This window comes from Sus scrofa, chromosome 11 (assembly GCF_000003025.6).
Source record: "Sus scrofa isolate TJ Tabasco breed Duroc chromosome 11, Sscrofa11.1, whole genome shotgun sequence".
NCBI lineage: Eukaryota > Metazoa > Chordata > Mammalia > Artiodactyla > Suidae > Sus > Sus scrofa.
Genome location: NC_010453.5, coordinates 5786262 through 5804037, shown reverse-complemented (window position 1 = coordinate 5804037; position 17776 = coordinate 5786262). Strand labels below are relative to the sequence as shown.

The window sequence follows — 17776 nt, the reverse complement described above, 5'->3', positions numbered from 1 at the left end:
GATCCTCCCACGCTGATCCAATGGATGAAGCAATGGGTCTTTAGGAACCAGCTCCCCCCTCGCTCTCACAGGCTCGGCATTAAGAGACCAGAGGGCTGGGGGACCGCACGGGGGTGGGTTCCAAACCATAAGCCCAAGGTGGTCTTGGAGACTCGGGTTCACTGTGGGGAAACTCATCACCTCTCTGCCTGTTTCCTTTAAGGTCAAGGCTTTGGACCAGAGTATCTATGAGGTCATTTCTACGTTTATATTTTATGATTCTGTTTTGTCTTCCCCAGTCAGTCTTCTGGAATCATTTTCCAACCATTGAAACGTCTTCCTGTGGTCTAGGAAAAAATGGCCAATTGTCTTGCAATATTATCTTTCTGTTCTTAAAATTGCCTAGGATGGTTGCCAATAAATTGTTTTTTTTTTTTTTTTTTTTAAAGCATGGTGTTTAAGGCCCTAATATCATGAGATGATGAAACTTGGCTATCTTTTCCTCCTAATTTTCACTTTCTTCAATTAGTGATAATCCACTATAATTTCTAAATAAACATAAGGGAGCGGAAAAAGGATTTTCGAAGCTTGTTCATTTCCCGCCTTTCCACCATGTATGGGATAGTTCCCTTGGTTCTCCTTTCAAAGAATATTCCTATTTTCTTGGTTTTTCCTTCTTGAACTTGCTTATCTGTGTTACTATGGACACAGAAGTACTTTTCAGATGGAGAGGATTTTTCAAACCATGGGTTGTTTCCCTTGTGACTGACTGCTTTACGCTTGTTCATTCCTCTTTGTTAATAAACACTGGATTTGCTGAAAACTCAGGGGAGGAAAGACACGTGTCCTCATGACTGTCAGGAAAACCAAACTCTGATCACTGGGTAAATTTCACCAACCCCTTTTCTCCCTAGCTTCACTTTTTTCTAGACTCAGAACCTAAAATGTATTTTTGGGGGGAGTTTATATTTTACATTCTCAATTTTAGACTAGGGAAGAAAAATGTTTCATTGAGAAAAAATTTTATTTTATTTTTAATTTTTTTTTTTTTTTTTTTTTTTGGCTGCAGCATGCAGTGGCTTGATGTGGGATCTCAGGTTCCAGGCCAGGGATTGAACTCAGGCTGCTGTGGTGAAAACATTGAATCCTAACCACTAGCCCACCTGGGAACTCCCAAGAAAATATATACCTAAGAAGTAACCTGTTATGACCTCAGGATGTAAAGAAAGGGAATTCTATTTGAATAAGAAACTATGCTTTGGCTGGGTTTTAAATCCCCTCAAGAAAAACCACCATAATATTTGATTTGATGCTTTGGGCATTGATTTGCTTTATGTCTAAAGCCGAGATTTATATATCATATCTTGACATTAACTTTTTTCTTCTGTCATGTGCATAAACAGGGGGTAGACTGCAAATTTCGGAAACAATGATTCTGAGTTTTTTTTTTTTTTACAGGTGTTCTAAGGAAATTTTCATTAGAAAATTATAGAAACAAAGTTATTTATCAGTTGAAACATTAGTGGAAAGCAGCTTATAATGTTGGGTCTTTCAGGTAATAATCTGAAGCAATGCTCTCAGTTTAGATTTTATGGAATATTATTTTTATCGACTATTATTTTTTCAATAGAAAAACCTAAAGCCACTTATTCTACTCAGGCCTTCCCTCCACACTATATTAGGTGAGCTTGGAGGTCCAACGTTCTTAGAAAGTTCCAGATTTGGCAGATTTTGCATAGGATGCCAAGGTTTGCCACCTTATGCACTTGATGCCTGATTTTGCATCCGTGCAAGTTACAGGGCCTTGCTTCCGTGTTCTGGCTGACTTGTGGTGCAGATGGGCTTGTGGGCCCGGGCAGAGAGTGGCTGGGCTTCTCCCTGCCTTCTGCTGCTGCTGATACGCCTGAGAAACCCATCTGGGAGGAGTCTGGAAGAGATGCAGGAAGGAAAGGGATGGTCTTGCACGGAAGCCGCCAGCAGACCTGCCCGGAGGCTGGGTCTGAAGCTGGGGGGACTCTGGGAGAAGGAAGGGCTGAAGGGGCGGGGGGTGGGGAGGGTGCCTCTGCTGCTCACCCCTGCTTCCTCAGAGGCAGCAATCAAACCCATAGGTTTTAATAAACCTTCTAACCATAGCCCCGCCGTTACAGAAAACTCAGACGTTCTAGCTGTATACAACTTTGGTCCAGCGTGAGGCTACAGCCATCTGATAATGAACTTCTACTTCCTTAAAATGTCTGGACCTGAGCCAGACTGTCATTTAAAAGCCTGTCTTGGCTCGAGCAGGACAATAAAGGGGGTTCCTTTCCATCACCCACTCACCTCAACCTCAAACTGGGAGTTCTCCCCTGCACCCCCGGCCCCAGCAACCTCCCCATCCTGGCAGTGCTCAGTGATTTTGAGTCCCCCTTGGAACCACGGGGTTCTCGTGGGCTCCTCTCTCTCCCTCACCTTGACCCCAATGTTAATTTCTCCCTCCATCCCTTTTGGGAAGCAGTCGCCAGCACCTGCGCTTTCCCTCCCATCTTTGTTCCAGTGCTATCCTACTGCCTCTTCATATTTTGTGTCTTCATAAACTGATTTCTTCATAGTCCATTCCTTTCCTTTCAGTCTGGCTCCCCTTTAATCCCCTATACCTGCGAGCCTCCCCACCCTAAACCATTCCTTCCTGGCACGCTTCACTTTGCCTACCAAACCATCAAGGTCCCTCAGCCTTACCTGCTGGAACGTGTCGCCAGTTCCCTGGCACCCTTCCTCCTCCACTGGCTGCCCCTGCTCCCGACACGCCCCCCACCCCCAGAGCTGGCTGGGTTTTGCCGCCTTTGTCCTGGTCAGAGTGCCCCCGCCTTGCTGCTGACACAGATCTGTTACTATCTTCAAAACCAGTCCCCAGTTCAGTGGTCAACCATTCCTTCTACGCACAACTGTATCTTGTTCTTGCTTTTAATTGCCGTAGAACTTTTTCCCCTATGTTCCATGGATGTCTGGGCTCCCCAGATAAGCTGTAAGTCCTTCTAGGGCAATAATTATATCTTCTATGCTACTGTTTTCATGAGACTGGCCCAGGATTGGAGTTCCCATTGTGCTTCAGTGGAAATGAACCTGACTAGTATCCATAAGGATGCTGGTTCTATCCCTGGCCTCGCTCAGTGGGTTAAGGGTCTGGCGTTTCTGTGAGCAGTGGTGTAGGTCACAGATGCGGATCAGACCTGGCATTGCTGTGGCTGCGGCTGTGGCCAGTGGCTACAGTTCTGATTCGACTCCTAGCCTAGGAACCTCCATGTGCCACCAGTGCAGCCCTAAAAATACAAAAAAAAAAAAAAAAAAAAAAAAAAAAAAAAAAAAGACTGCCCAGGATTGTGTCTGTGTGCAAACAAAAATGTTTATTGAATGAGGGAATATGTTTTGTGGTTCATGCACCACAACACAAACCTTTTTCCTCTGGTGGCTTAGCCAAGTCACTGATGGATGGAGCTGGTACAAGTCTCAAGTGAAGCAAAAACATCGGGGGTGGGGGGTGAGCGAGAGCGAGAAAGGGGCTTGGAGGGAGGAGACGAGCGTCTGAATGTGCCTAACTGACTAATAAACATTCTGGTATCAAATTAAATTCGTTCTGGAATTATTTATAGTGGCGAAATTGAAATGCCCACCAATGGGATAATATTTGACAGCTATTGAACATACTATTATGAAGGATATATAGAAGCACAGAAGACAAAAGCACTCTATAAGAATGGTTTCTAACTAAAAGGGTGTATTAAATGCAATATGTTTTTATGAAGCGTGAAAGTCAAGCGCTGACAGTTCTAGGCGAGATGGAATGAACCTTTGGCAAAAGTTGTCCGTTCTATTGATTAGATGGCCACTCTACAGCCCTCCTTAGCCAGCTGCTGCTTCTGTAGCCATCGTCCTTTCTCCGATTTGCCTTTTCTCCTGCCCCAATCTTCTCTAACTATCTCAGTTTGGGCTTTTTAACTTTCATAAAATACCTTGACTAAAACGTACCTGTCTAATGAGCTCTTGCTAGGACCGTCCGTTATTCCTGACACGGTAACACGCTCATAGGCTGCCTCCTGTGGTGAAGCTACATCTAGAGATAATGGCACAAAAACGCTTTGGTTTACTCGGCCTCTGCACATTCTCCCCCCCTTCCTTCCTCCCTCCTCCCTCCCTCCTCCCCTCCTTCTTCCTCCCTCCTTTCTTCCCTTCCCTTATTCATTCATTCCTCTCTGCCCTCGTCAGTGATTTTGATGATGATACAAAAGGCACATTTAACCTACCTTTGGATAATGTGCAGCAGGACCTCTAGAATGCGCTTTGGATGGCCGAATTGGGGGCAGAAAGATTTCAGCAGGCAAGAAAGACAGACTCAGTGAAACCTAAAGTTTACTAAGAGTGTGTATAAGGGTCTGCAGTTTGTATCGTCAAAAGCTGTGGCTGCCCCCGTACAGCCAGATCGCAGCTCCAGCGAAAAAGCCTCAGAACTTTTAACCAGGAGTGAGTTCCACAAGCGTCCAGAGGACAAAGTGGCCGGGCTGAGAGGGCTCCTTTGATCTTAGGCTGCAGTAACAGAAGTATAGTATCTACATCACAGCCCCTAGGGAGGAAGTACAGGGTTAGCTAGGAGACCAGAGCTAGGAGACACAGGCTCAAGAAGAAGCTGAAAGCTCAAATCAATCCAAATGAGATAAGCGGCCACAGCCCCAACCAGTGTAAGGAGCGAGTGCTCAAGGACAGAGCGAAGGGTGTGGAGCCGATACAAGAGGAGTGAGTCTGTCCACACCCAGGGGCCCGTAAGGAACTCAGGACTTTGCATGGGAGCAACAAAACCCTGGGTGTGCCTGCCTGGTGACCTCAGCAGCGCTTGCCCAGGGAGGGCTGAAGGTGAACTGTCAAGAGGAGATGGGCTGGGAGCTGTTCGTTTTCTAGTTGTATTGAAGTATGGTTGATTTACAAAGTTGTCTTCGTCTCTGCTGTACAGCAAAGTGATTCAGGGATACACACATATGTTCTTTTTCATGTTCTTTTCCATGAAGGTTTAATCACAGATACTGACTCTAGTTCCCTGTGCTGTACAATAGGAACCTGCTGTTTATCCGTGATAGAAGTAATAGTTTGAATCTGCTCATCCATCACCCCACCCCTCGGCTCAGCAACCACACGTCTGCTCTTTATGTCTTTGTGTCTGTTTCTATTTCCTAAATATATTCCTGTGTGTCACATTTTAGTCTTTATTTTTATTTGTCTTTTTAGGGCCGCACCTTTGGCATATGGAGGGTCCCAGGCTAGGGGTCGAATTGGAGCTGCAGCTGCTGACCTACGCCGAAGCCACAGCACCAGCAGATCCAAGCTGCATCTGCGACCTATACCACAGCTCGCGGCCACGCCGGATCCTTAACCCACTGAGTGAGGCCAGGGATCGAGCCTGCATCCTCATGGATACTAGTCAGATTTGTTTTCACTGAGCCACAACGGGAACTCCTGTGTCATGTTTTAGAGTCCACATATAAGTGCTGTCACACGGTATTAGTCTTCTTTCTCTTTCTCAATTCACTTCGTGTCATAATCTCTATGGTGATGCATCCATGTTGCTGCAAATGGTATTACCTCATTCTTTTTTATGACTGAGTAGTATTCCTTTGTGTGTATGTACCACATCTTTACCCATTCATCTGTTGATGGATCTCAAGATTGTTTCCATGTTTGGCTATTGTAAATAATGCTGCTATGCACATAGGGGAGCATATATCTTTCTGAATTACAGTTTTATTGTGATATATGCCCAGGAGTGGAATTGTGGGATCATATGGCAACTCTATTTTCAGTTTTTTGGGGAACCTCCATACTGTTTCCCATAGTGGCGGCACCAATTTACAGACCCACCAACAGTGTAGGAGAGCGCTGGGAAGCGCTTTTTTCATACAACTCCGAGGGTTTTATAAAGTCATTTGGTTCTTATAACCAACCATAGGTATTCAGGCTATGCGGTGTGTAGCCATGGAGCGTAGTTGGTCTTTGCGCTGAAGCTACCTAACCCATGTGAGGACAAAACCCTGGCTGTGACCGCAAGCTGACCAGCTCCACTCTTGGTCCACTGGAAGAAGATGGGACCTGGGTTCCCTCCTGTCTGTCACGGTGATGCTCCCACACTGTTACTCAGTCTTAAAGCTGCTGGTTTTACCCACAGGGTGCCTCTGAATAGGGACTCAAAAGAATCCTCAAGAGAATGTTTGTAGCTGATAACAAGAGAGTGTCTGGTTTTGCAGATGAAATGTTCTTTTGTATGTGAGCGGGAAGCAAGCAGATCGTCGACTTCAATGGCTTTTTATACCGACCAGGCGACCGGGCGACCAGGCGACCAGGCGTGTGGAAACGGATCTTTCCCATCACTACTATCTGTTAACCCCTTTCCTTCGTGATGGAGCCGGAAGAGTGCCGTGGCCCATTCTCCTTCAAAGGTATTATCTCTTTTGAGGCGGGAGAGTTGAGAGCCTTACCCTGATTTCTCATCAGTTGAGCTTAGTCATTTAACATTTATCTGAGCTAAAATGAAATCAGGAACAAACCCATGTGACAACTCGAAGCATCTTGAGTTCTTTGTGAGGAGGTTAATGCATGTAACCAAAGCCACGTAGTAAAGAAACTGCTGATTGTGATGAAAAAGCCTGAAACTTTTCCAAAGAATAGTTGGGGAATCGGTGGAGAACCGCTCTTCATGCAGGATGATTTGGGGGTAAATGAAGTTAGCTTCCACCAAGACTCTTTTAACCTTAAAATAACTGAGCCAAGCACTGGCATTGCTGATTGACATCTGAAATTAGCAAGGCTGTTGCAGCTGCGCATCAAATACTCTCCTGGCGCCACAAATAAACGCCATGTGTATTCAATTCTGGCAGCACGTTTGCGGAGTGGTTCTCAACCAGCCCCTGAAGAGTTGTTGCGGTCAACTTTTGTCGATTGTACGATTGTACGGATGAACCCCATCGCCAAAGTCAGCCAGCCGTCTCTCCTAAGAAGCGCTTTCGAGTTCTCGGGACCTACCGCCCTGTCTCGTGGACCCAAGCTCCCCCAGCACTGTGGTCCTCGCCCAACAGTGCCATGGCATCTTTAGGCCATCAGTCTCCCGTCTTCCCATCACGGTGGTCTGGGGCTTAACGCAATGCCTGGCTCGGTGAGAGGCTGCAGCAGGGGCCCCGCTGACTGCGTTTCTTGGGAGAGCGCGTGGGAGTGCCAAGCGGCTCTGAGGTGAGGCAGGGGCACACCGCGGCTCTGCAGGTGGGTCCCAGATTGGGACCCAGCCTGGGGGACGAGCTGTGAGAAAGACCCACTGTCAGCCTCGAATCCAGCGATTCGTAATTCACTGTCCACGGAATGATACTGCAGTTTTGGAGGAATCGAGCTTGGGGGAGGAGGGAAAAAAGAGCCAGGGCGAGTGGAGAAGGGCCCCGGGAAAAGGGGTGGCGAAGCCCGAAGACGCGCACAGGCTTGGAGCTGCTGCTCCCGCGCCCCGGCCCCAGGTACGCGGCCTCGGGGTTCCCGCGTCGGGCGCCCAGGGGCGGAGGTTTGTCCCTGCCCTGCCGCCCAGAGGAGTGGCAGCTTCGGGTTGCCTAACCTTCCCGGGTAGGAGGCAGTCCAGTCCTCCAGGAAGAGTCGCTGGCCGGCTGTTTAGAAGCCATCACATTCCTTTTACCGTGACCACCTGGCAGGTTCCAATAGAACTATTTTCAAACCAGCGGGATTTACAGGGACAAGACGGGGCCTCGCCGTGGAGCCTGGGACGATAGCAACCTTTGAGGTAATGGAGACATAATTGGGGACCAAGGTGGAATTCGTGTGGTCGCAAATGATTTAGTGCCTCACGTTCGTTTCACCGGGTTTTGTTCGAAGAGCCGCGGAGTCACTCGTCTTGCGTAGCAAGCTGCCATCAGAAAGATTCCTCTCGAGCATTTAGGAAATAAAGGTCAAGGGCTCGGCCCCTAGGAGTTGCAGGAGCAGCTTCGTGCCTCTGCCTTTTCAAAGGTATCAAGAGGTTATTGCTTGTTTTGCTTCTAGGCAGCGGAGGGTTTAGGAAATGACTTGGGCGGGTGCATCTGTGCGGCCGAAAAAGACACAGTCGCGCTCCCCAGGGACCTGAGCGGCTTCGCTGTCTTCCCGAAGGTGCCAGCCAAGCGTCCGGCCCCCGAGGGCGCTCCTGGCGCAGTCCCCTGTGCCGAGCGTGTCCGGCGCCTTCCTAGACGTCTGGGGACAGTGGAGGAGTCGGGGGCGGCGGGACAAGGCGGGAAGAGCAAGGAAGGGGAGGGAGCCGGCCTGAGCCTCGGCCCTCCGTGCCAAGGACACCGGCGTGGAGGCGCAGCCAGCTTCCCAGGGTCGGACTTTCCGCCCCGCGGCCCGGGCGGTGGAGGTCCAGCCCTGTCCCCTTCCCAGCTTCGGGCGGCCCCCAGGGCTGAGTAAGCCGGGCGGAGGGAGACGGCAAGGATTTCCTGAGAGCTCGAGGAGGAGGTGGAGGAGGAGGAGGAGGAGGAAGAGGGGACCGGGGCGGGAGACGGGAGCAAGGACCCTGAACCTGCCGGGCGCCACTCCCCGGCCGCGCTGCCCGCGCCTTCCCACGCGCGCTCCCTCCCCGCCCCCGGCGGCTCCCGCCCCCTCCCGAGCCGTAGGGACTCAGGTCCCGGAGGAAGAAGGTAGGTGGGGAGGCGGATGAGGGGTGGGGGACCCCTTGACGTCACTGGAAGGAGGTGCCGGGGTAGGAAGTGGGCCGGGGAAAGGTTATAAATCGCCCCCGCCCTCGGCTCCTCTTAATCGAGGTCCGCTGGAGGCTGGGAGCGCGCCGGCCGGACACTCCTCGCGGCTCCTCCCCGGCGGCGGCAGCGGCAGCGGCGGCGGCGCGGAGCGGGCTCCGGGGCTGGAAGGCAACGGCCCGAGGACGCCGGGCGGCGCGGATTACCGGGGGAGGTGGCTGTCTCTCGGGCTGGAGCCGCGGAGAGGGGCGCTCGGGGCATAGGGCCGGCGGCGGCGGCGCTGCGACAAGAGACAGGCTCCGGCGGCAGCGGCGGGCGCCCGCGAGGAGCGCGGGCACCGGGCGAGCAGGCCGCGTCGCGCTCACCATGGTCGGCTGCTGGGACACCGGGGTCCTGCTGTGCGCGCTGCTCGGCGGTCTGCTTCTCACAGGTGAGGCGCGGCCGGGGCCGGGGCCGGGGGCCGGCGCGGGGTGGCCGGGGCGGGGGCACGCGCCGGGGCCGGCTGCAGCCGCGGCGAGCGGGCGCGGAGGGAGCTGGGCGCCCTGGTTGCAGCGGACTCTCCCGGGGCCGTGGCGCCCTCTCTCCCCCGCCGGGAGGTCGGGGTGGGCGCCTCGGAGAGCAGTTGGCTGCGCTCCGCCGAGCATCGCGGCACTCGGGTCCCGCGATCCTCTTTGCCGCGGGAGTCGCCGAACCTCTCTACTTGGCCACCTCCCCCAAGTCGGGGCTCCCTGCCCGGCTCTGGGCTCGGAGAGCGCGGCGCACCCGGACCTGCCAGACCCCAGCGCCTCCTCCCCGGCTGCCTGGCCGGGTCCGCCGGGCCCCGGAGCGGGGGCTCTTAGGACGCCCGTGAGGCTGCCCGAGGAATGGCCGGAGGCCTGGCCTTGGCGATTTGGGGCCCTGGCTACGATGTCGCTCCTCCCGAGGGAAGGAGGTGAGCCCCTTTGGAAGGCATCGCTGCCTGATGGGAGCACCCAGATGCCAGGAGATGGCAAAAGCTAACATCCTTCGACCCGCTCCGGGCCCCCGAGGCCGCGTGTCCTGGGGACTGTTCCCCAGCGTCCGCTCCTCGTCGCCGACCGCCGGGCCTGCGAGCTGCCATCAGGGTGGAGTCTCTGCCACCGGTCCAGCCCGGGTCGCCGACCTGCGGGACCCTGACCGGCGAGGGCAGTCGAGGACCCACATACTGTTAAGTTTCGGCATTGCAAGCCTAGCCTTTAAATTCCAAGCGAGGAAAGGGCAAACGATATGGACCAAAAAGATGCGGTTTGAGGAATCGGTGAGGTCCGCGCCTCTGCGCGGCGTTAGGGACACTGGCCGCAGAACCGCCCGGGGCTCAGAGCCTGTTGGTGTGGAGGCAGCGCGCACTGGGGCGCCAAAACCCGAGGGCGTTTAGGGGCTCGGACTCGCCTTTTCTGCTCAGCGGGGCTCAGCGGCTAAGCTTCCTTCTTCAGTCCGTCCGGGCGCAGAGAGCCAGATTTTGGAGCGCCTGTCAAGCAGTGTGGAGGAAAGGTACAAGAAGTAAGCTACAGAAACATAAAATAAGTTAAATAAAAAAAAACTTCCTGGGAAGGAAATGAGTAGGGTTCGGCATATTTATAAAAAATGCTCTTTAAACTCAAAGGGCAGGAACAGTTAAATATTCTTTCTGATCGGAAGGCCGTTAGTTTCTAAAGAACAAGTAATAGTTCCAATTAGATGGATGAACCGGGAGGCAAGCCAAAGTCGTACCCTCTGAGAACTTGCTTTTTAGGCTGGATATGTTGCTGAAAGAAGTATATTCAATGAAGTATTGCTTGTTTATTTTTAAAAAATACGTTTGGGGGTTTGAGAAGTCACTTTGAAATATAATTAATTGCTTAGAGCGTTAAAATAACTTGCTGAAGTTCACCTGTCTATTACGTAAAAGTAAATCTAGGTAAATTACTGAGAATCCCAAACAAGGAAAAATAGAGGCTCTATTGGATTTTCTGCTTCACACGTATACATCTTTCGTTACACAAACTAGGCAATTATAGTTCTGTTCGTTGTTTGGAGCAGCTTAGATCCGAGAAACATGTGAGATCTTATGAGTTCTCTTAGATTTTTTTTTTTTTAACTTAAATGAGGCAGAAGTCTTGGAACTCTGCGGTTTTTAAAGAATTTCCACATGTGCTGTAGGGAGGAAGGACAAAAGATTGGCAAGGTGAGAACTCTTTCACCTGCCATTTTATGGAATGTGTTACCAGCTTGGGTTTGTAATTGCGAATCCTTGGGCGAGTTAACAGCTGCCTCTCAGTAGAATAACTACCTGCTTGCTAAACCACAGCAGGGCTTTCCCGCTGAACGGAGGGGCTGCAAGTTGGGAGAGTGGTGTCCAGAAGGGCCAAGTTTCTGTTCTGTGGATTTATGAGGGGTCTGCTCGCACCCATCACGCGCCAGCTCTGCCCAGTCTTGAGTGCTGTGTAATTTGATGAGTTATTAATATTGCGTGTGCATTGAGGTATGAAAGAATCAGAGGTTGAGTAATACAAAGATAATGCCTTTCCCCGTAAAGTGTAATATACCTTCTTCCAAATGTTCTGGGAAATAAAAGGTGCAGTAATTGGGATACTCTCAAGTCCTCTGTACTGCAGACTCTTCCTTTAAAAAGGGTACAAGGCTTCCTCTCTCCAGCACAAATCCTTATTTTTTTTTTAATGTTAAGGCGCCATATCCTTGAATAAAGCCACAGACCCTTTATGTCTGCCCCCGTTTTCCTTGAGTTTTGAACAGCTGACACGTACAGTTTGCTGTAAATAACTTGAAAATGCTTCACTCGCACGTTTCGTGAGGGAAATCTAATTAATAATATAAAGTTAAAATGTACATGAAAATAACACCCATTTCCACAAGGACCGTCATCTCTCAAAGCTAATTTTACATAGTAATTTTCCTTGTTTTCTCCAAGATGCATGAAGCCACACGCTTTTAATAGTATTTTTGGGGAATTGCTAGTTTGACATGTTAATTACGTAGCGGCTTTGGCAGTCCGTCCTTTTCCAGATGATGGATCGCATTACAGATGAATCGTAGGTGGTCATCTGCTGTAGTTCTCATGTTTTACCTTATTATTTTGTTCTTCTTCTGTCCCTGTTGAAAATTGTATGATAGGTTATCCCGTTTCCTTTTCAAGAGATCCCTAAGCGGGGCTTTTTGTTTTCATCTGTAAAATTCAGACACTAGAAGAGGTGGTTATTTCTAGAGACCATTCCTAACTCTGAAATTGATTCCAAGTAGAATGAACATGGGCGCCTCTTTTTCTCCCTCCCTGGACTATATTTGCCTATCGAGTGGGTGTGAAACCCTGTGATGCCTGAGCTGAGGCTGGAAGGATGAACTGACTTTCCCCTGCTCTCAATAATTACGGTGGATTTTCTTTTTTACTAGCGGAATGCACCTGATTCCAGCCAGTCAGCTTGCTCGTTATCAGGTTACAAGAGCTAAGCTGTTAGTGGATGACCAAGCCAGTACTAAGTAATCATTATCTTGGGCTTTTTTTTTTTTTTTTTTTTTTAACTAGCAGAAAGCATAACTCAATGAAGTAGCCTGTACTTAACTCGGGTTCCATGATCGCTTCTAAGGAAACCAGTGATTTTAAATCCATACGTGTTGCCTGGTTTTTAAATTAATGTCCACTCACTTGATCCGCCAAGAACTTAAGTCGAGAAGAGTTTTGGATTTCAACAAGGAAACCTCTTATTTAAACTTGAACCTGCTTTATAGCCTTTTTAGAGCAAACCACTTTGTTCTTACCGAAACTATTGAGATATTTGAAGTCTCCTCTGTGTATAACGTGGAAGTTACATAACATAGACATTGAAAATGACGTCTTGCCCCCAAAATGTTTTTAGATTAGCCAAAAAAAAAAAAAATGCAGTGTCTTTGCAGAAGGTGACCCAATTGATTGCAAAGTTACAACTGCTGTTTACTCTGGCTTGGGAATTCTGCAAAGCAAGAGCACAAATCAGAGTAAATAGCTTCTGCAGTGTTTCACGTTGAGATGTGCATGCGAGTGGGTGTGAGAGTGAAGAGTGAGAAAACTCTCTTGGCACCTGGGTGTAAAAAGCGCTGGCTGCTGTTCGTCGGGGATCTTGGTTCAATTGCACCCTTAGGAGTTTGTTGGCTCTCAAGTAAATTATCACTGTTTTTCAGAGCATTTGTCATTGTGAACAGGGAGGGAAGGACATTTAAAATAATACCAGGCTTAATTTTTTAAGTGAAAATACAGTCCTTGGGAATGGGTAGAAGCATGAGAAGCATCTGCCGCGTTTGGTGTAAAGGATTCCGTAGACCAGTCCATTCTGGTCCATCAGCCTCGGTGTTCCGGGGAGGCTTGTAAGGAATGACAAGGTCTCCGGCCAGATGCTTTCCAGGATCTTGGTTGATTCCTCACCCTCTGGGGTGCCTTGGAAATTGCATGCTGCTGATGAAAGTACTGGATTTTATACCAGATGGAGGGAGGGGAAGGAAATGGGAGGAATGGGGTGATGGAGGGAGGGCTTGAAGGGGAAGCCTGTGGCTTAGGATCTGGGACTGCAGGGGGGTTTCATTAAGGAAACGGTTCCATTGAGTCTGCTGAAGATAGTGGACGAGATTTCCTGCATTGCTGCTGGGCGGATGTGGGGGGATGTTAAGAATTCCTGGGGATTTCCCATCAGGCTGCGTGAAGCTGATGCCTCAGAGCAAGTCTCATTCTTGCTCCTTGCCTTGATTTGGAGCTCCTTGAGAGGTTGGATCTCATTTCGCACACACATCCACCACCACCGTGCGTGGTAGCTGGAACCCCACAGGTCCAATCCACTCTTTTACAGGCAGAGATGAGAAAATCCACCCGGAGCAGTTGAGCGATTTACCCCCCCCCACATACCCCCCCAAGGTCAACAGCTGGCTAGGGGCAGACCCAGGAACAGAACCTGGTGTTCAGACGACAGCTAACGTTTCTTCTTTTTTGTATTTTCTCTAGCCCAAACAGGGTTAGAGCTGTCCCAGCACTTTTGAATGACATTATCAGAGTGCTGAGATTTCTTCTAAAACATCTTATTTCTTGGAGTTCCCGCTGTGGTGCAGTGGGTTAAGGATTTGGCTCAGCTCTGTAGTGTTGCCAGTTCCATCCCAGGCCTGGACCAGTGGGTTAAGGATCTGGGCTTGGATTTCATCTCTGGCCCAGGAACTTCCCTATGCTGCTCGTGTAGCCAAAAAAGAAAAAAGAAAAAAAAAAAAAGTCTTCTCATTTTATTGAATATATTTCAGTCTTTTTTTCCTACCAATACACATTTTTTTTTACACACATGCACAAAATTAGGGCTGTATGAATATATTGTAGTGGTAGATAATGTGCTTGTTTGCTGTTCTGCAAAATGAAAAAAAAAACTCTTTAAAGTGCCTTTTAAACTAAATATGTCATTCATATTTTAGTGCCTCACGGTTATTTTTTTTACAACAGTATTGTTTTGTTTTGTTTTTTGTCTTTCTGTCTTTTCTAGGGTCGCACCCGCAGCACACGGAGGTTCCCAGGTCAGGGGTCTACTCAGAGCTGTAGCCACCAGCCTACACCACAACCCCAGCAACTCGGGATCCGAGCTGCGTCTGCAACCTACACCACAGCTCACGGCAATGCTGGATCCTTAACCCACTGAGCAAGGCCAGGGATCGAACCTGCACCCTCATGGTCCTAGTCGGATTCATTAACCACTGCGCCACGACGGGAACTCCTACAACAGTATTTTTAATGACTGTGTAGCATTTCATGATATGGCTCTGCCATAATTTTTTAAAAATTACAGTGGATTTACAGTGTTGTGCCAACTTCCGCTGTATAACAAAGTAACTCAGTCATATATATATAACTGTGTGTGTGTGTATATATCTATTCTTTTCTATCATGGTCTATCCTAGGAGACTGGCTATAGTTCCCTGTGCTATACACTAGGAACTCGTTATTCATTCTAAATGTAATAGTTTGTGTCTCTTAACCCCAAACTTCCAGTCCATGCTACTCCCTTCCCCACCCCCCTTGGCAAACATCTTTTTTTTATATATATGAAAAAATTGTAAAAGCCTGTAAGGGGTTAATTAAGAATATCAAAGTGACGGCTGCTTCGTACACCGAGAGATTTAATGAGAAGACGGATTTTTCTTGGGAGCCCGCGGAATCCTCTTGACCGCTGCGGCTTAAACGGCTTCCTTGATCGCCACCTCGGTCGCAGCCACAGCAGCTCCACCCCCCTCCCTGGCAAAGGAGGACCCTTGGTGAGCTGGGCCTTACCTTCCTCACTCCGAGTTGGTGCCATTGGTCTGCCAGCAAGGCGGCCCTTTCTCTCCCTCGGATCTAACTCTCCTGCCTTTAAAACTCAGCTCAGAAATCGGCTCCATGAGCTGCTCCTTATCGCCCAGCCAGAATGACTGGTTCCTCCCAACCTCTATAGGCAGCCTCCTAGGGGAGACCCCCGCAGGGGTCCCTCCTCCTGTTCTTGTCACCTTGCATTGTTACTGCTGTGTGTCTGCACCCCGCCCGGGGAGCGGAGTCGCTGTCCTAGCTCAGCTTACATCCCTGGCACCCAGGCCCGGGGGCTCTCAGTAAGCGTTGTGATGAATGAATGAATGAGTGAATGAATGAATGGGTTGGAGCCACACTCTCGTTTCAAAGTCTCCTCGGGTCAGGTAGGAGTTTATTCCAGGGTGTTAACCTACCGCTGCCTGTCCACTGGGCCTCAGTGACTGTGGATTCCTTGAAGGGCCTGGTTTCGGTCGGTAGTGTTTGTCCTCTGCAGCGAGTGACTGCGATACTCGTGTCCTGTGATCCCCTCCTGGTGTGTCTGGATGCGGAAGCTCTGTCCTAGAGTCTCTCGGGGAGGGTTCTTCGCCTTTGCTTTGCAGTGTCTTATCGTTAGTGCGCTCAGATTTTATTGTTTGGCTTGCTTGTCCCCTCATAGACTGAACCCTGAGTCACTGACTGGGTGCTGGGCTGGGTTGCAGGTGGGGGAGACCTGGCCATGCTCGGAATCAAGACTCTGTTTCAGTAGGAGCTTTGTTGAAGGACCAGGTGAGTCGCCAGGTTGCCGCCTCCTTAGCCTGGGTTTCCTCAACCTTTCATGCAAATAGATTTCTGGCAGGCCAGCCTACCAGCTGTGAACCCTGTTCTGAAATATCTGAATTCCCCGACCCAGGCTCACACGGAGCTTCCCTTCCCCTGACTCTCAGGTCCAGCCCCACACTTTGCACGTGCTCACAGCATGCTTCTCAAAGTGTGGTCCATGGCCCAGCATCCCTGGAAACTTAGTGAATCAGAGCCTGCATATGAATAAGGTCCCCAGATGTTTGCACATTAAAAACTGAGAAATACTGGTTGTGGTGAAGGATTCTTCGCTCTGGTGTCCGGAGTCTAAATCTCTTCACCAACATCCTAGTGATGACCTTTGACCTGTGTGACCAAGGGACCAGAACTGGGCCAGCCGCAAGCCTCTTGCAGCTCCCACATTGTTCTTGCGCCCTGTCTTTGGCTGGGACACCTGTGACCCAGTTCAAGACTCCTTTTACAAAATCAGAGCCTTAACTTGACCGTGTGATCAAAGTGAACAGAGGTTGTGTTTCTGGCAGCGTTATACTAGTCGGGGGGTGGGGGTGGGGGTCCTTCCCAAACCAGAGGTGCAAGATCATGGCTTTAGGAAAGAGAGACTTGGTGAAAAATAGTAAACGTGGCATTAAATAGATAGCTTTTAAGCACAAATAAAGTTTTACAAGGCATTGGCTTCCAGAAAAGTCACTTGGTGTAAGAACCAGGGAGGCTCAGTGGCCTTCTCTGGAATCTCGGCTGTCAAGGAGGCGTCACTGTCTGTTGATGCCATGATGCAGCGGCCAGCACTTGCCGTGTGTCCTACCGGCCTGAATTTAATGCACTGGCCTTCTCTCATTATTCCAAGTTTTGGCAGATGCTTTACTCTTTTCACAGGTTTCCACAGTCTTAGAGGCCCTTTTGCTCAGCCCGCTCTTCTTCTAAGTGGTGGCCTGTGAATCACACTTCCTGTAAGCCAGACCCACCCTTGCGGGCACAGGCAAAGCAATAACAATGGTCAGGTTCTTGTGTGAAAAGAGGCCCGAGGTGAACCCTGGGTAAATGAAAAGCTTTGGCTTCTATCATATACAAATAGGAAGCCACTTGAACTCAAGGCCACCTTTTGTGGCCTTGATCTGTGATGAGTCTGCCCACTGAGTTCTGTGAAACCCTTTGCTTCTAAGGCCAGGGTCCCCAGCCGTGGCTCTGCACTAGATTCATCTGCGAAGTTTTTTTTTTAGAATCCTCTTCCTTTGCTTGTGCTTCTGACCGACTTAATCACAATCTTTTGCATAGGACCCAGGCATTAGTAATTTTAAAGCTCCCAGGTGATTGCAATGGCCGCCCTCGAGTTAAGAACCTCCTGTGTGGAGTTCCCTTCACAGCGCAGTGGTTAACCAATCCGATGAGGAACCATGAGGTTGCGGGTTCAGTCCCTGGCCTTGCTCAGTGGGTTAAGGATCTGGTGTTGCTGTGAGCTGTGGTGTAGGTTGCAGACCTCGGATCCCGCGTTGCTGTGGCTCTGGCATAGGCCGGTGGCTACAGCTCCGATTAGACCCCTAGGAAAAAAAAGAACCTCCTGTGTTATCACACACCCAAATCCCTTGGGGAGCTGGCCCTGCAGCGCAGGGCCGCCCCCGAGTTTCTGGGGGCGGGGCCAAGAATGCGCATTTCTAATGAGTTCCCCGGGTGGTGCGAGGCCACCTTTGAGAGTCCCTGCCCTCAGGCTAGTTGGAGAGGCATTGTCGTGCTCCTTCCCTGCCAGCCTTTCTTCAACAGAAATGTGGGCATGTGCATACAGGGTCCCTTGGAAAGGTGCCATACTCTCGACCTGTCCCAGGCAGCCGCGCACCACCGTCCAGCCCCGCCCAGTCCTGTCAGAAGCTTCAGGATGTTTTGCGCCTCTGCATCTGCCTGCCTTGGCTGGGATGCCGGTGCCCACGTGGGTGACTGCATTCCACCTGCTGGAGCAGAATGGTTCAGCTGACTTTTG

General features: G+C 50.0%; 1 protein-coding gene across 5 annotated transcripts in view; it reads left to right on the top strand.

Moving 5' to 3' along the window:
• The window catches only part of FLT1 (fms related tyrosine kinase 1), a 176398-nt gene continuing 165564 nt past the window's right edge, over nt 6943-17776 (top strand). The window contains exon 1 of one of the 5 annotated variants that reach the window (XM_021065525.1): nt 6943-7221. Coding sequence is in view for 3 of the 5 variants with exons in the window: in XM_001925740.7 (XP_001925775.5) it covers nt 9081-9144 (64 nt within the window). In the remaining 2 variants the exon portion in view is untranslated. Of the gene's footprint in view, nt 7222-7426; nt 7772-8738; nt 9145-17776 lie in introns of those variants that run through there. The other 4 variants (XM_021065524.1, XM_001925740.7, XM_021065526.1 and 1 more) reach the window with 4 other exon arrangements.